This window comes from Lethenteron reissneri, chromosome 8 (assembly GCF_015708825.2).
Source record: "Lethenteron reissneri isolate LAM-NWPU_2019-01 chromosome 8, ASM1570882v1, whole genome shotgun sequence".
Taxonomy (NCBI): domain Eukaryota; kingdom Metazoa; phylum Chordata; class Hyperoartia; order Petromyzontiformes; family Petromyzontidae; genus Lethenteron; species Lethenteron reissneri.
The window spans coordinates 4,812,077-4,837,038 of NC_083786.1; the positions used below are offsets into that span (position 1 = coordinate 4,812,077).

The window sequence follows — 24,962 nt, forward strand, 5'->3', positions numbered from 1 at the left end:
TTTCTCTTACTTGATACAGCTATCGTGCTGTGACGGTTTCACCTGAAGACGGAAGCTTGTGTTGCCTCCGAAACGTCGTGATTTTTTACTTTTTTTATTTTACTTTTAATAATTTTTATTTTTTACCTACGTGACTTTAACGAAAAAAACCTAAGAATATGAATCCGTGCAGTCACGAAAGCTTCAAATCCAGAACTGTTGAACGAGGTATCGTCGTCACATTTTTTTTGTTGGTTTTAATCTTCAAGAAAGTCAATTCCGTCCCGTATAAATTAGTATCCGCCTTGCAGCCTCTCTCGCTCGACGCATGCATCAATCCACGCACTATTTTGTTTTCACGACGAGGAAGCAGTGGCCAGGCCTTGCGTGCTGTGGGCGCTGTGCGATGATTTACTCGCGGGACTACTTTCCCTCGGATCTTCCGCTGCAATACAGAATATTGGATAAATATATAAGGCGTGACGTTCGCGCTGCATGCAAACTAATTGCTCACTAAACTCTCCCCCCCCCCCCATTCTCTACTACCCCCACCTCCCAACCCCACACCCCTCTAAAGCCCACGCCTCTCAAACCCGATGCCTCGATTTCCATCCCTTCAATTGTTCCGTTCAAATTGACAATTATTATGGTTCGCAATCGAGCGTTGCAAGCGCATCGCATCACGACGTCGCTTAGGGGCCGGCCATAAATGACGTCACGCGATTTTGGACGATTTCTGACTTTACCGAAAGAACCAAAGAGTAATATTTATTTTGACTGGAGGAATCCGATTAGCTATAAAGCTCTTTTTCGTAGATGCCCAGCATTTCACAGCATCATCAAATACTCTGCTCAACTTAAAACAATCGACAAAATAGGTTTAACCGAAATGTTATTGTTTTTTTACATTTAAACAAACTAATAAAAGCCTCATTGTGAAATCCGTCGTTTGTGTACCAATCATGGTTTACTCCGACCAAAATACAGTCGCGTAAAAGTGCGATCCATTTACAGATACCCCATTTACAATAACAAGAGAAAAAGTATAACCCGTAAAAACAAAGTTTTTCACTATAAATCCTTTATATGCGTGGCGGCTAGAGTCCTCTCGTCCTCTGGCTTGAGATGGCTGCCACCTATGGGTCAGATGATTGCATGGCACCATTAAGCAATTGGTAATTAAATATAAATTTTTTGTCCTAAAAAGTGTAAAATTTTGGAAAAAAAATTTCACGAACATTAATTGTCACGCACAACGAGTCTATGTGGAAAATCTCAGCTCGATTGGATCACGGGAAGTGGGTTAAAAACGACCGAAAGATTTGCACGGTCCTAAGCAAGCAAGCGAACTAAATATGAAGGATTTTAAAAAGGCAACGGTTTCATGTGAATGGCTCGTTCGGCCTCCTCGCCATTCGCAATGCAACTCTGCAACGATGCGGGGCCAATTGCACTCACAACGTTCGATCAGCTGCTGAGTGGAGAATGAGGCGGCAGTGTGGGTGGGGCTGGGGGGGGAGGGTGCTGAACAACGTAGTGGGGTTTCGATTTAAAGCTTTCGTGACTGCAGGGATTCATCTTCTTGGTTCTTTCGGTAAAGTCACGTAGAAGGGAAATAATAAAATAATAAAACATAATAAAATAATTTTCACGACGTTTCGGCTACAACGCAAGCAACCGTCATTCTTTACCTGAGGACGGCTGCTTGCGTAGTAGCCGAAACGTCGTGAGAATTGTATTTTATTATGTTTAATTTTTATTATTTTATTATTTCCCTTCTACGTGACTTTACCGAAAGAACCAAGAAGAAAAAAAAACGTAGTGGGGTATCTATACACGGATCACCCTATACTGGGGGTGTCTGTGGGTAGGTGGCGGAGTTGATGTCCCCGTCCCCGCCTCTCACGAACGCGACGGGTCTGGGCAGCGCGTTCACTCAATGTCCTCGTGAAATGCCGTCTACGCAAGTGTTTCGCTGAACGTGGCCTTTTCATTGCGCGCGATTAATGTGTTCGGAATGAATGGATGGATGCCATTCTTCATCGGGAGTTTCAATGGGAATTCAACGATTGTTGTTGCTGGCATGTGCATTTCTGAGTTATGATGCTGTGTGTAATGTAGCCTGCTAAAATTGTACTGTACTGTGTATTGTGTGTGTGTGTATACCGCATTCTCTGGATTTAAGATGCACTTGTTTTCCATGTCCTCTATTTCATAGCTAAAAGTTGAGGTGTGTGTGTGTTGCGTCTTTTACATATAATTCCGGTAAGCGCTGTGCGTGCGAGACCAGATCTGGTCACGCATTTAGTTGTGGTAGACCGTCTTACTTCCCGGAGCGTCTTAAACATCCGGAGAAAACGACATCGTGTGCGTATCAATATCGCATGCGTTGTTACGGGCAGTTAATGTCCACCGTGATTAATTACGTGGAGCAATTAAGAACGAGTTTCAGATGCAAACCAAACAAGAATTCACGCTGTCAATGCGAGTTGAAGTCAACATATTTAATCAACTCAAATACGGAGGGTTTTTTTTTACTTTTGTACAAACGAAAGCAAAACGTCACAAATGCAATTTCAATAAACGATGCTCTATTTAACGCCAGGTCATCATCATCATCATCTGCGGTATAAATAACCTGAACCAATATGGTACGGGCATTGCTCCTCCATTATTTACGGTAGCCTAAGTTTCCAGTCCCAAATGCACACGAGTTTGCATACCAAGAAGCTAGGTGGGTAGGAGGCTAGGGCAAGGTGATTATGTAGGTGGGTAAGTAAATAAGTAGATGGGTCAGTGAATAGGGACTTCGTTGGGTAGGTGGGTGGGTAAGTGGGTGGGTGGGTCGTTAGGTGGGTAGGTGACTAAGCGAGGTGAGTTGGTAGGTAGGTGGGTGGGTAAGTGGGTGGGTGGATAGTTTGGTGGGTAGGTGACTAGGCAAGGTGGGTGAGTAAGTGGGTGGGTAAGTGGGTGGATAAGTGGGTGGGTAGTTTGGTGGGTAGGTGACTAGACGAGGTGAGTTGATAGGTAGGTAGGTGGGTAAGTGGGTGGGTAGTTTGGTGGGTAGGTGACTGTGTAGGCAAGATGAGTTGGTAGGTAGGTGGGTGAGTAAGTGGGTGGGTGGATAGTTAGGTGGGTATGTGACTGTGGAGGCAAGGTGAGTTGGTAGGTGGGTGGGTAAGTGGGTGGGTAGTTTGGTGGGTTGGTGACTAGGCAAGGTGGGTGAGTAAGTGGGTGGGTAAGTGGGTGGGTGGGTAGTTTGGTGGGTAGGTGACTGTAGGCATGGTGAGTTGGTAGGTGGGTGGGTGGGTAAGTGGATAGTTAGATGAGTAGGTGACTAGGCACGGTGAGTTAGTAGGTGGGTGGGTGGGTGAGTTAATAGGGACTTTGGTGGGTAGGTGGGTACGTGTGGTAGGTGGTTGGGGAGTAAGTGGGTATATGGGTAGGTGGGTAGGTAGTCAAGGTGGGCAGATTTGCTCAAGGACAGGGAAATGTCAAAACAGCACAATGATTTTTTTGTTTCATTCCATGATTAAAATGTCTAAAACTTCCGTCCATTCACTCTTTAAGACAACAACAAAAAACCCACAACAACACAACTGCGGCTAATGCTTAGCCCTTATAAAGTGAACAACACGTACAACATTTGGGCAATTTTTCTTTTTTTACACCAACAAAAAAATATGTATAAAGTTTCTTAAAAAAACACCACACTACTGTATGTTTTTACATATATCTCAATTACAGAGTACATATGTTGACACATACACGCCACTATACATGTACACTGTATTGTATATATAGATATACATCAGTGATACAGCGTACATATATATTTCTAACACATTTTTTTTACATAAGCGCACTTTCTTTTTTTTTTACTAAAATTGACGTTATTAACAATATCATTACCACCATCATCATCATCATTACACAATTGCTATGATACACGTGGGGATGGCCATGGCTCGCTCCCTCCCTCACTCGCTCGCGTGGCACCGGTGTCTATCCGTCTCTTTACGATGTCTATCTACCCTATACCATGTGTGTGTGTGTCTCTCTCTCTATTATTAAGATGATTATTATTATACGCTAACCCTGGCGTATTTCAACAGCTGCCTACCGTCACGGGCCGGCGCGGTCTTGTAGCGTGCAGGAGAGGGCAGCTCGGCGGCCACGTGATGAAGGGCAGAGAGGGCAGGCCCACCGGCTACTCCTGCCGCCGCTGCCCCACCGCTGCTCTGGGCAGCCTGCCAGCCCGCCGCCGCCTCGGGCAAGAAGCCGGCGCCAGGGTGGCCCGCGTACTGCACGTAGGCGCCCGCGGGCACCTGAGTCTGCGGGTTCCCGTAGGCGCGGACGCCCTGAGCCGCAGACACGAAGCTGCTCACGGCCGGCAGAGACGCGTGCGCCTGGGGGGTTTAACGAGAGAGAGAGAGGAGGGGGGTAAGGGAGGGAGGGAGGCAGAAAGGGCGACAGAGAACACGGACACGGGGGAGATTGAGATTTACGCACGCGTCTCTGTGTGTGGGGAGCGGTGGCGCAGTGGTTAGCCAAACTGCGCTCGGCACCGGGCGAACAGAAGTTCGAAACCTGCCCACGAGACAATGTGACGGACATTTGAACCGGTCCTGGGGCTCTACTAGGTTGACTCGGCGTCAAATGAAGTACTTGGCACGGTGTGAAAACATCAGCACCGGGCGTGGTGCTGGCCACCCACCGCCTCGTGGTGCCGTGCCGGCCTTCCTAGGTTCTGGCAAACAGCACTTGCCCCACCAGTCTCTTGAAGGCTACACCGACCAGGGGAATCTGTCTTTGGGAGGGAGTTGACAGATAATAAATTTTTGGGCATACAGGCGAAAGCTGCGGGGATCATCCAGGAACGAAGCACCTCGCGTACCACGCTACGAACCTGGCGAGACCAGGATTCGATTACCGGCCAATTGGAAACATCAGCGATGGTGATAACTGAACCTGTCTTGGTCCTCCCCTAGGTATGCTCGGCATTGAAACGTTAACATTAGGCGCTCGAGTGTGTATGCTCTCCAAACCACGCCGTCGTGCCGGCTTTTCTTTTTACACGCTTTTATTTAACTCACTCTGTCTGTTGTTGTTGTCGTATCCTCAAATCTTGTAACTCAATTTTAACCCACTTCCCAATGTGGTATCGACTGCAAATATGGTATAATTATGTCATACTGATGACAATACTATATTCTATCATTAAAAATAAAAAAAATGTTTAAACCATCTTTTTTACATGTTATGTTTCGCCTTGGGTCTAATTGTCCACGCTCAACTGAAGTTGGTTGTAAATCACTACGGCCCCTTACGTTATGGCAAGCCCCGGGCCCACTTCTTGGAGTCGTGGAGTTCTGCCATTACTCGTACGGTACATTTCATTAAAGCGTGTTTTTAAAAAAGTTTTTATTTTCATCGGTGCTCGCTAGCAGCACTTGTCCCAACAACGGCATGTGTCTGCTACACGTGGGCCCTTTTGTCTTTGTTGTGGAGAGGGTCTCAGGCGGAGTGGCCATTATCATTGTCTTCATTGAGCCATGTCATCGTCTTTTGAATAGCAGGTGATCCAAGGTTTAATCCATTGTCACAATATTGTAATTAGAAAAAGTCATGAAGATTTCACTTGAGCTTCATCATCCGTTTAGCAAATCGGACAACATCTTTTCATTGGCGAATTAACGTCGTTCGATTTCGTCATCACCATCATCATGGAACGATGATAGGTCACGGACATGTGATTAATCTGCCATCATGGTGACCCGATGAATCAGCCACCAAACGCTAAGTCATCGTCATCCAGTGATTGCCGGATATGACTGCAGGTTTGGTCGTACATGTTGTGTGTATCGTTTATTGTTAAATGTGAATCAAAGTTCCTATGATTACTTTATTTTGGTGATTTCGAAAACATGGTTAAGCCATGTTTCTTGCGGAAGTGCGGAGTTGGCCTGATAGCTTGAATCGAAGTTGTCATATGGTTGTTGTTGTTGTTGTTTGACTTGCATCACACTGGGATTTTTGCACACAGCGTTGTAATACGGTGTTTTTTTTCCTGGAAGATTTGCTGGTTTATCCAGAATGTTTCTGTTGCGCGTCGTCGCTTTAAGATGTTCTCTGCTCATATTCTGTTTGTTGCGATTGCACCCGACTCAAGAGCAGCATGGCTCACAGGGCTATACCGAATAAATGCAACTTGAAAACTTGACAAGACGGTCAGTGCGTCGTCACCTAAAAGCTCCCAATGCAGTGTGTGTACAGATTCACGTGTTTAAATCTCCTGCCGCGTGCCACGCATCGCCGTTGTTGATTGATGCGAGAATCTTCAGTCGTGCACAAAACACAAAAACACGCGATAAAAAAGAAGCTCCCGCCGTTCTTTTTGCAAGCGCCGCGTTCGGGACTCCGTGAACTTTACGAGAACAAGGACAGCATAGGGCCTCGATTTAACGAGGTCCAGAAACAACTCCCCCCACCCCACACCCCCTTCTAACCGAAACTCACAATCGCCCCGCGCGCAACTTCTACAGACAAACATGCGAAGTTCTTATTATTGGTTCTTTCGGTAAAATCACGTAGAAGGGAAATAATAAAATAAAGTGTTTTATTGTTATTATTTTATTATTTCCCTTCTACATGACTTTACCGAAAGAACCAATAATATGAATCCCTGCATTCACGAAAGCTTTAAATCGAAAAAAATGTTCTTCTATTGCTACCGCACTCGTCACCAGCAGGGCATGTTCGATCCACTGCTGGATGACGGCCTCCCCAAATCGCCACCACCTTCACAGTACCAGGGTCCTCTCGGACGCCACGTCACTCATTGGCTGACACTTCCGCTACGATCATCGATGCGACGCGTCCTGCCAAAAGCCCACTCGTGATGGACGCGCCTTTTCAGATGATCAACTTGCAAGGAGAGCTCCGTTTTAAGCCTGGGTAGTGATTGTACGCAGGGCCGCCGTGCATCGGCGACTGCACCGGCTACATCGTGGGCAAAAGACTGCAGTGCAGTACAACCAATGTTTGTACTGTACTTCTATGATCCCGCGTATATACCCCCCCACCCCTCCCCCCGTCTTCATCAACCCCCCCCCAGCCCCTCCCCCCGTCTTCAAAACCCCCCCAGCCCCTCCCCCCGTCTTCATCAACCCCCCCCGCCCCTCCCCCTGTCTAACATAACCCCCCCCGCCCCTCCCCCCATCTTCATCAACCCCCCCCAGCCCCTCCCCCCGTCTTCAAAACCCCCCCAGCCCCTCCCCCCGTCTTCATCAACCCCCCCCGCCCCTCCCCCTGTCTAACATAACCCCCCCCGCCCCTCCCCCCATCTTCATCAACCCCCCCAGCCCCTCCCCCCGTCTTCATCAACCCCCCCAGCCCCTCCCCCCCGTCTTCATCAACCCCCCCACCCCTCCGCCCGTCTTCATCAACCCCCCCGCCCCTCCCCCCATCTTCATCAACCCCCCAGCCCCTCCCCCCGTCTTCATCAACCCCCCCCCAGCCCCTCCCCCCATCTTCATCAATCCCCCCCAGCCCCTCCCCCCGTCTTCATCGACCCCCCCCCCAGCCCCTCCCCCCATCTTCATCACCCCCCCCCCCCAGCCCCTCCCCCCGTCTTCATCACCCCCCCCAGCCCCTCCCCCCGTCTTCATCGCCCCTTACTGACCAAGTGGCCAACGTGTTTGTGTCTCTCTGGCCGCTCGCTGGAGCTCCCAGCCTCGCGTGGCGCCCTCCCTCTGTGCTTCCTGCGCGCCGCGCTTCGCTGCCCGGTGCCTGTCGGCGGCGGTGGACATGGACACAGCGACAACCGCGCGCGATGACGTGAGCCCACGAAACTCGCTTTGCGTAAAAGTGGACCCCCCCCCCCCCCCCCCGTTTGTCCCCCCTACGCGTAACGCTGCGGTCACACGTGGAGGCTAAGTGCGCTAAAGGGAACCGGGGCTTGAGCGTCATCTCCCATTGGAAATTACAGCGGCAGGGAGCGAGGGAGGGAGCGAGAGAGTGACCCCATTTCAAAGCCTTCGCTCCAGCCGCCCAAACGGCGTGGTGCCGTAACGCAGCAGAGGAGAGAGAGCTTGTTAACGGCCAGAGCGAAAGCGCGTGCGTGCGCGCGTGTGCGTGTGCGCTCTGGATCTCATTAAGCCATTGCGTCACTCCGTTGACTCGCCGGGGCCTCCCTAATACACGGAACAAAGCCCCACGCGCGCGCGACCGCACGCGCCCCCAACAAAGCCCCGACTGTGAATGATCGGAAACTTTATTTAGACCATGAGTGAATCCGATGAGCTATGAGGCTCTTCCCTGCGCAGATGTCCAACGAGAGAGGGAGCGCGATCAACGCGCCATTGATTTAGTCCGGCTGGTCACGTTCAGTCGCAGAGATGGAGCGATAGAATCAGCTGGTGTGCAAGGGGCGCTAGATGGATTATTAATTATACATCGTGAAGGCTCGTTCGTGAGAAATGTCGACAACTTGGGGGGGGGGGGGGTGAGTCGGTACTTGGGCCTGTGTCGGCGGGGGACACTGGAGTTAAGGCATCGTGGATGCTGACGTCTGTCCCACGAGGGTTCTGTACTTATGCAGTCCACCCCGCGTCCAATGTTCCATCTCCACTTCTTTGGCTGTCCCCGTGCGATGTGCGCCCTTCCCGCTCCGTGCACCACTCTCCCGCTCCCCCCCCCCTTCGTTGTGTCGCCCCGTGTGCGATTACACTATTTTCTCGAGGATCGCGCGATTCAGAATCTGTGTTGACCCCGGACTAATCTTATCGGAGCTGAGAAGATCTCTCTCACTCACAGATCCCGCAGTGGTTTGCGCACTGCGACTACAAACCCCGGCGAACCGAGTTCGCTTCACCGACCACGTGTTCACGGCCGTTGCCAATGTGATACCTGAACCCGCCTTGCACTTTTTTTCTTTCACCAAACCACACGGGCCAGCGACAGAGTAAAAGTATGACAAAGACAAAGATCCCCCGTATAGCCTTAACAGACTGTAGGGCCAGGTGTGATTAGCGAGTAGCACCTATGAAGGTACACGAAGGGGTGGATGGCCAGCACCACGCCCGACCGCCTTTGTCTCCCCAGTGGCGATGTTTACACATCGCACCGGGATACTCATTTGAGGCTGAGTCGACCTAGGGGAGGCCCAGGACCGGTTCAAATAATCGTCACTGGGTGTTGGCCGTGAGCGGGAATCGAACCCGGGTCGCCAGGTTCATAGCGCAGCGCGCTAACCGCTACACCACCGCTCCCCTAATAAGAAGCATGGTCCAGCCGCCAAGACGGACAACTCCGCCGTGACAATGGATTGACAAAGGGGCCGCAGATTGCACGCGAGTTTACTCGGCACGAGCAACACATTCGAATGTATCAATGCGCGTTAGTGATAATCATTACACTGGCCAACAAAAAAATAACTTTTTTTTCTGGCCTGGACTTTTTTGCAGCTGTTTTAGACAAATTTCTGGGTGCTGATTCTAAATCTGATCTCAGATTTGCTCTATCACATCTCATTTTTATGCTATCGGCATACCCCATTTTCATTGATTTTACCCGAAATTAACTCTGTCACTTATGATTGCAAGTTGTTGCGAGTCAGCGACTGTTTTAGTGTTAAAATATGGTGCTGTATTTTTTAGGATAGTGTGTTTATAATATCATTTTATGTAGATATCCACATTTATTTAATATTTTTCTTCTGCAGTTTTTATTGAAAATGCAATATTTGATATCTCAAAAACCTGATGTGATAGACAAAAACTGATGCCAGATTTGGAATCAGCACCCCAAAATCACATTAAAACCGTTGGAATACCTTATGCCAGAAAAAGTGTGTTGACCAGTGTTACATGAACATTTTGGCGAACGGGTTGCGTGATGCCACTTGTCACGCTGATCATTAATTGGCCGTAGCCGGGACTCGGAACTCGTGCGGCCGCGTCTCTACGGTGCAGTGCCGGTGGTCGCTGTTCCACTGCTACCAACCAGGCCGTGGGCATCACTGCGTCCCTTGAGTCACGCATTACAGACTCCTTGTTTTTTTCGGGAAAGTCACGTAGGTGAAAACAAAATAAAATACAAATAAAAAACTAAAAACATGTATTTTTAAAATTTTTATTTTATTTTATTTTGTTTTCACCTACGTGACTTCACCGAAAAAAACAAAGAGTATGGATCCTTGCAGTCACAAAAACTTCAAATCTAGAATCACGCATTACAGTGGCTGCGTTTATAAGTGTAAGGCGTCGAAATTCCCAATCCTGTGAAGACCTCTACAATATTCACCCTCGTGTAAAGTGCATGGCCATACGTGTGCAACGAACGTTTAAGTCACGTGCAAAAAAAATCGATATATACCTATCTTCAATGTAATTATCACCAGCACTGCAATGTATAGTACCGCTTTGTGGGATATTAAAGCATTGATTGTCTTTATGGAGAAGCTCACCCCCCACCAAAGGAATTTCCACCACTCCCGACTCAGGGATGTAAACACGAGGTGAGCGCCACATGAATTGCTCATTCGAACAAGACGCCACGTGGACTTTAAACAAATCCTGAATGTGCTAAGAATAACAAAAGTTAGCTTTGTCTGCTCCTTGTCCTTGTATTATCCTCACCATGTCGGACTAATCGAGTGCACGTGGCACACTAAACTAAACTATAATTTTTTATCTTACCAGGTAAGGCCCACTGACCTAAATAGCTCTTTTCCAAAAACGATACCTCAACGAAGTGGCTTATGTGGAACTTTAAAGCGGCTAAATACTCTAAACGCACGTTGATACTAAATGTGGCGGGAAACCCCGAAGGGGCCGAAAGAAAAAAACACGCGGTCGCAGGGAGAGAGAAAAACACACGCAAACTCCAAATAAACAACATCAGGCGCCAGGGTCGGGATCGAACCCACGACCTCCTGTATACGAGGCAAGGTAGCTCACATCACCTAGCCACCGTGATGATGAGAGAGAGAGAGACACGCAAATTCCAAACATACAGCAACAGACGCCAGGGTCGGGATGGAACCCACGACCTCCTGTAACAAGGCGAGGTAGCAAACATCTCCTAGCCACCGTGATGATGATGATGACGAGAGAGAAAGAGATACACACGCAGACTCCAAGTATACAGCAGCAGACGCCAGGGTCGGGATCGAACCCACGACCTCCTGTATACAAGCCCAGGTAGCTAATATCTCATAGCCACCAAAATGATGATGAGAGATAGATACACACGCAGACTCAAAGTATACAGCAGCAGGCACCAGGGTCGGGATCGAACCCACGACCTGCTGTATACGAGGCGAGGTAGCTAACATCTCCTAGCCACCGTGATGATGATGAGAGAGAGAGAGAGACGCAAATTCCAAACATACAGCAACAGACGCCAGGGTCGGGATGGAACCCACGACCTCCTGTATACAAGGCGAGGTAGCAAACATCTCATAGCCACCGTGATGATGATGATGACGAGAGAGAAAGAGATACACACGCAGACTCCAAGTATACAGCAGCAGACGCCAGGGTCGGGATCCAACCCACGACGGCCTGTATACGAGCCCAGGTAGCTAACATCTCCTAGCCACCGTGGCACCCCGTGGGTTTACAATCCTCCTTCCACGCGTGGCTAACGCCTCCTGTTCACGCTGCATGACGCGCCGTGCCCTGTTAATTGGTTCCCTGTGGAGTTGGCAGTGGCTCTCGCTCTAATCGCATTTCGGGCACGCGTCTTGTGATCGTGTAGCGACGACGTCATGGTGAGTGCCTCAAGCATTGCACGTGGCCCAGAGGTGCGGCCCTATTGTACGATTTGGGTCCGAAATAGAAGATTTACCGAATTGATATCGAGAGAAGGAGACGTAGGAAAGGCAGCTTACTATATTTATCCATTCCCCCTTTCTGGCATTTTTATTGAGGTTAGGTTTCTACCAAAGCAATTATTTCGCGTACTATACAAACAGATATGCATGGACACACGCGAATACATTAAATACGAGATATACAATACCATGGTTGTTTAAGAAATATGGCGATTAATTGTTAGTTTGTGAATTAAAATTCTCTCCGAGGTTGATCTTTCTTCCAGAAAACGTTTAATCTATGCACCACCTAATTGTACCGACTGCACTTGCAAGGCTTGGTGGGCAGTGACCGTTTTATGGGTTACACGGTTCTTGCCATCGTAACGTGGAATTTCCACAACGAGCTCAGGACCACTGCTGGCGATGACCACCGCAACAACAAAAAAGCGAGTTTGGAGCATACTCTTAGTTCTTTCGATAAAGTCACGTAGGTAAAAAATGAAATTAGAATTAATAAAGTTTGGAGCATGCTAACCCCGTGGCTTTTGTTCAGAGATCTCGTTCAGCCGCGGGCTCTCTGTGAAATGGATGTCGCGTCGTTTTCTCCGCCCCAGTGGTGTCATGACAATCGATCGGATCATGAACGTGCCGCGTGGACAAGGGGGTGCTGCTCTCAACAATACCCCCGCAAACACCGTGACCCCCCCCCCCCCCGCTCCACAACGCCGGGCTGCATCGCGCGCAGCTAATCGCAAGCACGTGTTCGCGTCCGTTCTCGAGGCAAGCGTTGATTACGAGGTGCCAAGGAACAAAGGAGGGGGTGGGGGGAGGGGGTGGGATGGGGGGGATGGGGGGGATGGGGGGGGATTGCGTCTCTCACCCCCTCCCCCCGCCGCCTCGTTCCACTTGAACCCATCTCGACGGCACGGTTATTAAACACGTTGAGTTGCTTAACAAACAAAAAATAAAAAAAATCGTGATATTCGTCAAAAACACTGCCCTAACAGGTAAAACGAAATACACATGATAGGCGACGTTTCGGGAAATGCCCCTTCTGCATAGCAGCATTTTTCGTGCGTGCTCAGTCGTAGGTTCACGCTCATCGCTCCTCGCGGGCAGAGTTGTGCCGTGGGGTAGACAATAGCGGGCGGGCGACGCTTCGTGCCGCGGCTGACGTGAAAGGAGGAAGAGGGGAGAGAGTGAGGAGGAGATGACCGACTGCGTCTGCTGGCTCCGAGATTTCTCCGCAGAAGGAGAAAGTGGGTGGCCAACCCATCTCCCACAATCTTAATTTTGGAGCTTTCGTGACTGCAGGAATTATTCTTTGGTTTTTTCGGTAAAGTCACGTATAAAAATAAAATAATAAATTAAATAATAGCATACGATAGCAATCGAAACGTCGTATGCTATTATTTAATTTATTATTTTATTTTTATACGTGACTTTACCGAAAAAACCAAAGAATAACCATCTTCCACACTTGGTCACAGGTGGCGGAACACCGCGTGGGAGGGAACGGGGGGGTGGTGGTGGTGTGTGTGGGGTGATCGCTCCACGTACAGCGGGGCAACGCGGCCCATCCATCAGGGGACACGTTGCAAGCGGAACGGGCTCCCTCGTGACAACCACGAGGGCGCATTTTTGTGTTCACGTTCAGAGTCGGCGCGCCTAGCTCACGCGACCTGCGGCAGGAGTCGTTAGTACACCACCGATCGTAGTGCACAACGTGGATATTTGCGAATGCTTTGTATGGAAGGAGCAAACACCCCCCCCCCCCCACATACACACAGAGACAGTGCACTGTGCACGTAAGAGATGCACTTTGTAACTCACTTTCGCCCCCCCAACCCTCCACTTCCTTGCGAGTTAAACGTCTCTCTCCATATCTCAATAAACTCCGCGGGCTCGCGTCAATGTTGACAGGGAGCCAGGCCAGACCAGGGCAGCCTGTGGGTCCCGTCGTCCTGCGCGTGCTCCCTGCCGGGCACCGCGACTGAGCGCCAGAAGCTGCGAGGCGGGAGGAGGCGCGGAGTGCCGACAGTGGACGTGGCAACGCTCTGTATGCAGTGCCGGATTCAGCGAGTGCGGGGAGCCTGTAGCATATGTTCTTAAGGGGCCCTTACGTAAAAAAAAACACGTAAATATTAAAACACAGATTTATTTACTTGCATAGTAAAGTAATTGGATTTTGCCATTTGATATGCAGCCAGATAATACGACACATCGCTAACCCTAAACACCCAGTCGTTCATAAAAGTTGAAGGCGGTATAGTACTATCGTAATAGAGCAAGTGCAAAGTCACTGAACGGGAATTGATAGCTTGAAAGCATTTAGCGCGGGGCCCTGGAAAGTGCGGGGCCCGTAGCATGTGTAGCTACTTTTGCTACTAGGATAACGCGGCATTGTCTGTATGACACCCCCTCCACCCCCCAAATGCATGCACGTGTTTTGTATTGAACTGCAGTTGGAGCAATGGGAATACTGTAGAACAACGGGGTACTGGAGAATGATGGGAATACTGGAGAACAATGGACATACTGTTGAACAATGGACATACTGTAGCACAATGGGAATACTGGAGAACAATGGACATACTGTAGAACAATGGACATACTGTAGCACAATGGTAATACTGGAGAACAATGGACATACTTTAGAACAATGGGAATACTGGAGAACAATAGACATACTGTAGAACAATGGGAATACTGGAGAACAATGGACATACTGTAGAACAATGGGAATACTGGAGAACAATGGGAAGACGCTTGGATAACGGCTGGAACAATAGCCGCGTGCCTGCAACGTACACTTGCATTCGGGGATGTAAGTGCGTGTAGTAAATGTAAATTAAGTCCAAATACATATATACTGTATGTGTGTCTCTCAGTGAGCAATGGAGAGACCCGCATCTCTGTTAAGGGGGTCCTGAGATGGATAACCAGTGGTGGAAACTTCTCTCCCTCCGGCGAGGGTGAGTTATTTCCCAGGATGGCGATGGTCGAAGTCCCACGAGGTGGTGGTAAGCCCAGAATTATATTTATTGGTGGGTGGTGGTGGTGAATGGTTAACCACGTGGTTATCATGCGGTGGGTGGTGGTGGTGAATGGTTAACCACGTGGTTATCATGCGGTGGGTGGTGGTAAGTGGTTAACCACGTGGTTATCATACGGTGGGTGATGGTGGTGAAAGGTTAACCACGTGGTTATCATGCGGTGAGTGGTGCTGGTGAAAGGTTAACCACGTGGTTATCATGCTGTGGGGGTCGTGTTTAATGGTTAACCACGTGGTTATCATTCATGCTGTGTGGGGTCATGTTTAATGGTTAACCTCGTGGTTATCATGCTGTGGGTGGGTGGTGGTGGTGGTGGTGAAAGGTCAACCTCATGTTTATCACGCGGTGAGTGCTGCGTAGGAAATTGCCAAACGTGTTTTTGTCCGCGTTAAATTTTGCGTTAAGAAGTGTGGGATGCAGCATGGCTCTCTCTCTCCCTCTCTCTGTGTGTGTGTCTACGATAACGCAGCGGCGACCCCCCCAGTTCCGATTCCCGCTCACGACCAATAACAGTGGCGACAATTTGAACCGGTCCCGTGCCTCCCGTTGGGTCGACTCAGCCTTGGCGGTGTGTGAACATCAACACTGGGGAGACAAAGGCGACCGGGCGCGGTGTTGACCAACCACCCTCTCGTGTCCCGTGCCAGCCTTCAAAAGTGCTCGCCAACAGCACTTGCCCCAACTGTCTGTGAAGGCGACGCAGTATAAAGGACATTTTATATTTGGATGGTGATGAAGACGTCTCTCTCCGCGTAGCCTCGTCGAGCCACTGTAGCTGAAACCAGCGGTCCCCAACCGTTTTGGCACCAGGGATCGGTTACGTGGAAGACAATTTTTTTCACGGACCGGGGGGTGGGGTGGTTCATCATTGGGTCTTTCCCCCTTTTCAAAGAAGCTCTCCAGCGACGGTTGTTTTCTACTCATGTTGGCTACTAGGGGTTAGAGCTTGTGGGCTTACCAACACTGTGACTGAGACGAGTGCGCAGTGCGGGAAAGAGGCGCAGACGTAAGTGGTAAATAATAAAATAATTGACGGGCCACGCGCGGACTCGCCGCTCTCACCTCCTGCTGCTGTGCGGCCCGGTTCCTAACAGGCCACGGACCGGTCTGCGGCCCGGGGGTTGGGGACCCCTGGCTTTAACAGTCGTTGCATCTGTTCGTTTAGTGCCTGGTGTGGTGCTCGGCTGCTAAGTCATGAATATCAACACGCATCGCTTTGCGGGAGGTGACGAGTAAGCGTGCTGCGTGTCTCGTGACAGCTCCACGGCATAGGCATGTGGAATGTATCACACTGGCTCCGGGACCATCGCTCAGGAGCACGCGGGATTATGTCCTCATAGGACATGTCGTCATAGGACATGTCGTCATAGAGAAGCAATTGTTACATTTGCGTCATGCAACCCTCCTCCTCCTCGTCCGCTCCCCGCAAAGTGTAATCGATGAATTGTCGCTCGTTCTGATCCACAATTTGACAGTTATGACAATCATCTCTATGCGTCTGTATCTCTCGTTCGTTCGTTAATTATTCGACGAAATGTGACATCAGAGCATCGCACGCTTGCATGCGATGCTCGCGCTGGGCTGACGAACCCAGCTCCATCCGAGTTCCATTCCCCACTTTGGGCAACATCGCCACCTGCCCCCCCACTGTCACGCACCGAGCGATGAGCCCATCGATCTGCACGGCACACGGTTAACACTCGAGGCGAGCGGCATCGGGACCCGCCCGCTGGTTTCCTGTCTGAGATTCTTCACCCACCCACTACCCCAACAGAGCATCCCCGTTTACGCCAACAACAACCGCCATTCGCCACTAAGTGGCGGTGAGGTCACCACGACGCTTGTGCCAGGCCATGTGCACCTTGAGACCAGGTGAATTGTCGAACGCCCGCTGGCAGGAGGTCACGGGGCAGACCCAGGTGCCACGGGTCGACTGACTGAGATGACCGAGATGACTGGCTGATGCACCACCTGTGCCCCCTACTGTACCAACTTGCTGTGCTTTAGCCACCCGGCGCTCCGCTCGTTGTTGTGAGCGTCGCTCTTCCGACGCACACACACACACACTGACCACCATCGTGAAGTTGTAGTCCAATATCTCTCCCAAAAAAATCGGGGGTTGCCTTCATCCAGCGGTCGATTGCTAAGGATGTGTAACAAAGACAAAGCTCATCCGCATAGCCTCAACAGACTGTAGGAGCAAGTGCTATTGTCGAGCACCTATGAAGGCCGGTGCGGCACACGAGGGGGAGGGTGGCCAGCACCCAAGTGGCAATTTTAACACACCACACGAGGTCCTCATTTGAGGCTGAGTCGACCTAGGGAAGACCTAGGACCAGAGAATCGTCACTGGTGTTGACCCGTGAGTGGGAATCGAACCCGAGTCGCCAGGGTTCATAGCGGACCACTGCACGCAGACTGTTGACAATGTGCGCTCAACAGCAGGCAGGCAGCAACTCGACACACACGGGACGCATCCCCACTGCACAGACGCAGCCCCCAGGGAGGGGCGCAGCTGTAGGGGGGCATCGGTCGGCACGCAACGCGGAACTCCGACGACGCGGAGTTTTTTCGCTTGTAGAGATTACACGTGTGTGTGTGTGTGCGTACCTGGTGTGCGTACCTAGTGCGGTGTGTAAATATTGCCACTGAGGAGACAAAGGCGGTCGGGCGTGGTGCTGGCCACCCACCCCCTCGTTCGTATACCGTTCCGGCCTTCATAGGTGCTCGCTAACAGCACTTGCCCCTACAGTCTGTTAAGGCTATACGGGGGAACTTTATCTTTGTGCGTGCAAGGTCCCATCGGTGAGCTCCTCCGGCAGGCAAGGCTGCGTTGGCTAGGTCATGTAGCCCGCATGCCCAGCCACCGCATGCCTAAACAGCTTTTGTTCGGCCGGATCGAGGGGGCTAAACGGGCGTGGCACGGGCTAGAGAAGATATGGAGTGATGTGGTACAGGAGTACATGGAGCTGAGTGGACTTGCCGATGACTAGTACCAGCGGTGTCAAGATCGGCCTCTGTGGAGGAGGTTGGTGAAGGACGCTACTGGGCAGTTGGAGGCAGTCGCCCTCCAACAACAATGGAGGGCGGAGGAGCGACGCTCGCAACAACGAGCGGAGCGCCGGGTAGCTAAAGCACAGCAAGTTGGTACAGTAGTGGGCACAGGTGGTGCATCAGCCAGTCATCTCGGTCATCTCAGTCAGTCGACCCGTGGCACCTGGGTCTGCCCCGTGACCTCCTGCCAGCGGGCGTTCGACACTTCACGTGGCCTCAAGATGCACATGGCCTGGCACAAGCGTCGTGGTGACGTCACCGCCACTTCGTGGCGAATGGCGGTTGTTGTGTGAGTGTGTGGGCATATGCCATTAAATTCAGCTGTATGTTTTTGTTCAATTTGTAGGCGGAGATGTCTATGGCAATGTTGATAAACCGTTGATGAAATTACAGCTGCGGTTTCAGCAACACACTTCGGGAGTTTCACACCAGCACAACGACCGTATTTAATAAACCTAGAGAGGCAAGTGCAGACAATATAAATGTATTTAACTTATGCAACCGATTCTTTTTTTTCCATTGAAAGTGAAAACAAATGCACATTCCCCCACTCTAAACTCTCTTAACTTTTTTAATTTTACCAGGTGAGGCCCACTGAGCTGTATAGATATTTTTCGGAAGCGACCTGGCCTCAATTGACGGCTCAACAAAGTGGCGCTCGAAATGTGGAGAGAACAATTCGGAGGACCCGGAGAAAATTCCACGCGACCAGGGGAGAGAAACACGCAAACTCCAAATATGCAGGCGTCAGGGTCGAGATAAAACCTACGCTCTCCTATATACCAGGCGAGGCAATGAACATCTCACCACCGCATGCAGCACAACACATCACTACGAGAAGACCATTGTAATCCTATCGCGATCATAATCGATATAACGGTAATCGATTGATTGACGTGCTGCTACTTAGAGTGGGCACCAGAATGCATCGGCACAACAAAGGAAAGACAAAGTTCCCCCATATAGCCTTAACATACTGTAGCGGCAAGTGCATAGGCACACCACTCACAACCACCAACCAATCAATCACCACCTTCCAGTGTCTGTCAACAACTTCACCAACGCGCTCTGCACGCGTCGGTCAACATTGCGAGTGTCTCGCTAATGCCCCTTGTTGGTTCTGTGTGCGTGCGTGTGTGCGGGAGCTGGTGGCGTGAGAGTTAACGCACCGCGCTACGAACCCGGCGAACCCGAGTTTTAAAGTTGTTTTGTGGTTGCTGTTTGACGACTTGCATCCCACTGGGATTTTTGCACAGCGTTGGTGTACGGTGATTATTTTCTGGAAGACTTTGCAGTTTTTTCCTGGATTTTTCTGTTTGCGCATAGTCACTTTAAGATGTTTTCTTGTTCATGTTTTAGTTTTTTGTTTGTTGCGGTTGCACCCGATTCAAGAGCCGAATGGCTCACAGGGCTATACGTAATAAATTAAACTGAAAACTGAAATGATTCCCGCTCACCACGGTCAACATCGGTAACGAATACATCTGAACCCGGTCCCGGGGCCTCCCGTAGGTCGACTCAGCCTTAAGTCACTAGCTGGTGTGGTGCGTAAAAATCAGCACTGGGCAGACAAAGGCGGCCTGCAGTGTTGTTGGCCACCTCCAATTGCCTTGCGTGCCGTGCCTCGCCTTCATTCGGCGATCGCTAACAGCACTTTCCCCAACAGTCTGTTAAAAGGCGATAGGGGTGTCTGTGTCTTTATAAAGGAGGTTGCTTCTGTGTGCAGAGGAGGAGAATGTGGAGCGTACTGTGTGGATCAATGTTCAGTCACCAAATAGACACCAATTACAAGCCATCAAATATCTTGAACTTCGTTCACGCTGTCCGTGTAGCCAACTGTGCTAATCGAAGCCTCACAGACTCGTGGTGAAAAAAAGAGCACCTGTATTTACGCAAGAAGCATTTTTATCATTTAACATCTCGATACTGGAAAAAGAGCCCTCGAGTCGAACTGTGAATGGTAGAGGAGGAGGAGGCAGTGCAGTGTCGAGGTGTCTGTGTCGAGGTGTCTGTGAAGTACACGATGGAGGAGGGTGCGCACAGGTAACGCACGCGCGCTCTGCTCGTGCGTGGCCGCGTACCTGCGAGTACTTGTGCTCGGGCTCCCCGGGACTTTGCTGCTTCTCCATGCCGTTGACTCCTTGCGTGGCCGCCTGGAAACTCGCCCTGCTCATGGCCGAGCCCCACTCCTCGTGCACCTTGCCCGAGTAGGCACCGCCGTCCCCCATCGCGAGCCCGTGCGCTGTGGGGGGGGGGGGGGGGGGTGGGGGGTTACCGGGAGACAACGATCGGCCATCAGCAAACTAAACTATGACAACTATTAACCAATTTTTTTTGTGGTTTTACCAGGTAGGGCCCACTGACTGAGCGATGTGGCTCTTTGTTTCAGAAGCGACATGGCGATCACAAATGATAGCTCAACGAAGTGGACATTTACACGCACGTTGATTCTAAACGTGGAGGGGAAAACCCGGAGGACCCGGAGAAAAATCCACGCGACCACGGGGAGAGAGAGAGAGACACCGCAAACTCCAAATATGCAGCAGCAGGCGTCAGGGTCGGGATCGAACCCACACCCTCCTGCGTACGAGGCGAGGCGGTTCGCATCTCGCCACCGCGGCGTCATCGGCAGTCAATCCACTGCTGGATGAAGGTCCCCCCCCCCCCCGAGAGGCTGTCGCGGTCAACTTACTTGGGTAGGCGCAGCTGTCTCCCATCGCGAGTGCGTGCGCTGTTGGGCCACGAGACACAAGGGCAACGGTTAGGGGGTGACGTCGTGGTGCGATGCATGATGGATAGCACGATGATGGACTTGCGAATCAAGAGGGTCACCCTGTTATTGACGAAACCCGACTTAAGAGCCTATTAGCTCACAGGGTGTTTCCAAATAGACTGATCTGAACTGTTAGCTATCCCGGCGGCGGCAATTGAAATAATTAGGTCGTTTATTGAATCGTTAACACACCCCTGATTCACCCCCCAACCTCTGCCTGCGCAGCATTATAACAGTGGGGTGTACCTACACCACGGTTAGTCGATTGGGCGGGGTAAAGTGTGAGTATTCTCACCCTCTACTGGACATGCGTGCAAAAGAGCTTCATGGCTCATCGGATTCCTCCAGTATGAATACATATTCAGATGTTGATTTCTTCCAAAAGGTCTTGTCAGGTCAACATGGAAGAGTAGGCCAAAAAGCCATCGTTGGAAGGGATTTCAAGAGCTTCCTCTAGGAGCGTCCCTTCCTCCCAACAGTGGCGTGAGCAAGGCATTGCAGGGCTGCACCTTTGCCTTCATAGGTGAAGTGTCGGTGATGAGTGATCTCTGTGACCCGGTTCTGGGGGTCTTACCCCCCCCCCCCCGCCTTCAACGACTCGCACTGACCACCAGAGTGGTGAAGTATGGTCAACCCGACATCAATTGGTGATACAAATGACAAAAAATGTATTGTGTAATGTATACTCTCCCCCTTAACCACACACAACAAAAAAACACATTCCGACGTGAAACATTCTAAATTCAATAAATTTATGTTTTGTTTTTTTTCAAATCGGAATAGGAAAGTCGCACACGACTTGATGCAAAGGCCTGGCTGGACACGTGCGTGCCGCGCCTTGCACCCAGTCAGCTGCGTCTTCCGATTCCATGCGCCACGACTAACATCGGTGGCTCGCTTTATCTGAACCGGCAATGTATCTCCCTCCTCTGCCCCTCTTGCTCCCTCCGCTTCACCGATCCCCACTGACCATCGTGGTGAAGTATGGTCAAATGACCCCCCCCCCACCCCATAATCGACACGGCGTGGGGGAGGCCTTCGCCCTGCTAGTCTATTGACATTGTAAATCGTACGTTAAGTTTATTTTGTCCTGAGGTCAGGCCCTGAATATAATTGCATTAACTGGCAAACACAAGAGAAAAAGCGTTCATACGTGTATGCGGAACGGTCGCACAGCGATGCGTTGATGGCAGTAGAGCATAGGCTGGGATAAAAGCAGATCCTGAAGTCAATCTGTGCCGAGTCTTTGCTCACACTCCCCCACTCGCACGGCCAGGGTACACGCGATGCGTGCACCATCGTCACGTGTTCTCCCGTTCGCCCCACACACGGCCAAGCACTCGTCGCGAATTCACGTGGAGCAGACTCAACAAATCCCGACTTAAAACTTTCGTGACCGCAGGAATTCATATTTTTGGTTCTTTCGGTAAAGTCACGGAGATAGAAAAAAAAATCTAAATTAAAAGCAAAAAAGCCACGACGTTTCGATCGGAACACAAGCGATGCATCTGAAGAAGACCGCTTGTGTTGCGATCGAAACGTTGCGGCTTTTTTGCTTATATGTTAGATTTGTGTCTTCTATCTCCGTGACTTTACCGAAATAACCAAGAATATCAACATATCCCATTGCCAGGACCCTTTTGACTAAAGAGTCCTGAGACTCAGCGATGCTCTCCGGAGTAAATGAAGGCCGTGTACTATTAGTATTGTTTCGATTTAAAGCTTTCGTGACAGCAGGGATTAATCTTCTTGGTTCTTTCGGTAAAGTCACGTAGAAGGGAAATAATAAAATAATAAAATAAAACATAATAAAATAAATCTCACGACGTTTCGGCCACAACGCAAGACCTGTTCTTCACTTGAGGACGGCTGCTTGCGTTGTGGCCGAAACGTCGTGAGAATTATTTTATTATGTTTTAATTTTATTATTTATTATTTCCATTCTACGTGACTTTACCGAAAGAACCAAGAAGAAGAAGAAGCGGAAGGTCGTTTGGTTTGGTTTGAAACGCTGCAAGGCAACAACACTGCAGCTCACAGTGATATCCAGCGATATCAAGAACCAACAAGATTAGTATTGTTGTTGTGCGCCAGAGAAGACGCCTTACCGAGCCCATAGAGCGATGCAATCGGCTCGCGTGCAGGTGGAATATTTACATCAAGCAGTCAATTGATGATGGTAATGGTGGGCGCAATTGTTGGCGACGAGGCATTGCTGTGTATTCCGCAAAGAAATCGAACGAAAAGGGGCACTCGCCACCAGATTGTGGAAATTCCACGTTCCTATGGTGGGGGAAAAGTAAGGCCATAGGGCAACCGCTGCCAATCTTCCAACAGTAATAAACTCATTTTATCAACTCCAGAGGGAAGGAAGGCTGGGGTGACGACACATCACAACATTGCGGATGTATCCGCATCTCTAATCGCCGTAGAGAAATACATTATTTCTATCAGAGGGTGGACATTTGGTCAGTCAGAGGCCGGGAAGAAGATGGTGAAGGTGTCCAGACGTGGACTTGTGCAGGGGCAAGGGGAGCGGACAGCACGGACCGGCTAGGAAGGGAAGGGAAATGAGAATAAAAGAGCGACAATCACGGGCTACTGGGGTGCGTAGAGGACAACGAGTTGGAGCTCGGCTGGAACTTGAGAATTCGCGACATTCCGACCGTGACTTGACCGCCCTACGCAGCGCTGCCAACCATCTCCCATCCGTGCATCGTCAGCCGCAGCAGCAGGGAGCTGCCATCCTACAAGTGTCACGTGCCCGCGGACTGGGGCGCCGCTACCGTTGAGAGCGCTCGACTAATTTGGTCGGGAGGTGGGACTAGTTCGCATCCCCGTTGGGGATACCAATCTGTGGGTAAATCAACAGTGGCCGCCTTATGGATGGACCGGCTCCCGTCACAGAAAAGTCGAATCACGGCTCCAAACACGGAAATGAGCATTGTCTCCTGCTCGTTTTAGCGTGGGGACACTTTGACGTATTGATGCAATGTATGTACAAAGATTGGAGTTGAGTGATGGCGCATGTGGTTAGCGCACTCCGCTATGAACCTTATAGCCGACCGAGTTTTGATTCCCGGCTAACGTCAGCTGGCGAGTGATATTGGATATTGGTTCCGTCCCCTTTCGCCGCCCGCACTGGCCAGCGTGGTGAAGTATGGTCAAACAACCCCCCACGAACGACACGGCGCTAGGAGCCCCCTCCCACCTCATCCAGCAGTGGAGAGACGTGGGAGGGCTGTACGTGCAAGTGTAAGAAAGAAGACTGAGCGTGTGAGGCTTGGCGATTCAAGCACACATTTTTGACACGCCGAAGGTAAAGCAGTGTGTTTTGTTTTCAGGCTGAGTGGACGTCGGAGAGACCCAAGCCGCACCTCCGACAGGCACGGTTGGCTACGTACGGTGCGAAAGAAGTTCAGCATACTTAACAAGCATGCAAACACTGTCGTTAAAGATTGCTTTACACAAAACAAAGACAAAGATCCCCCCCCCCCGTATAGCCTTAACAGACTGTCGGGGCAAGTGCTGTTAGCGAGCACCTATAAAGGCCGGCACGGCACACGAGGGGGTGGGTGGCCAGCACCACGCCCGGCCGCCTTTGTCTCCCCAGTGGCGATGTTTACACATTGCACCAGATACTCATTTGAGGCTGAGTCGACCTAGAGGAGGCCCAGGACCGGTTCAGATAATCGTCAGTGGGTGTTGGCCGTTAGCGGGAATCGAAACCAGGTCGTCGGGTTCATAGCGCAGCACACACACCGCACACACACATCCCCTATTTAGTATGAAACGAATCATCGAGGTGCATGTCAATCTGTTTGCGAGCACCTATTAAAGCCGCAACGCAACACACGAGGGGTGGCGGCGTGCTCAGCAACCGCGCCCGGCCGCCTTTGTCTTCCCACCAGTGGAGATGTGTACACACCGCCACCTGCGCGGGTTTACGCTTTCGTTCATTCATCGCTGTACACAGCTGTACATTGTATCAGGGGTGCCTCCAGTCAACCCCGTGGTCGTGTGAGTTGTGTGTGCCCTGCTGATGACGCACGATCTTGCAAATCGGTGCTTGTACCATTTCCAGTTGGTTGTTGCAGTGTTTTGTTCGTGGTGGTTTTAATGTTATTGTTGCTGCTGCTGTAATCAGGGTTTCTGTAACCGGGTCCCCATCGAAAAATGAGCATCTGTAGCCGATTGGGTTTTTACTTTAAGCCACAATAACCCGAAGTGAATGAATCGATCCATCGCGATACCGCGAGATATTGCGACGGTTTTTTTT

At 50.5% G+C, this 24,962-nt stretch overlaps 1 protein-coding gene across 1 annotated transcript in view; it reads right to left on the bottom strand.

Moving 5' to 3' along the window:
* Positions 1-203: 203 nt before the first annotated feature.
* PAX9 (paired box 9) overlaps positions 204-24,962 on the bottom strand; it is a 46,698-nt gene continuing 21,939 nt past the window's right edge. Inside the window, 4 exon segments of the mRNA XM_061579135.1 lie at positions 204-424; positions 4,103-4,388; positions 19,992-20,152; positions 20,603-20,641. Coding sequence (XP_061435119.1) covers positions 336-424; positions 4,103-4,388; positions 19,992-20,152; positions 20,603-20,641 — 575 coding nt within the window. The 3' untranslated portion in view covers positions 204-335.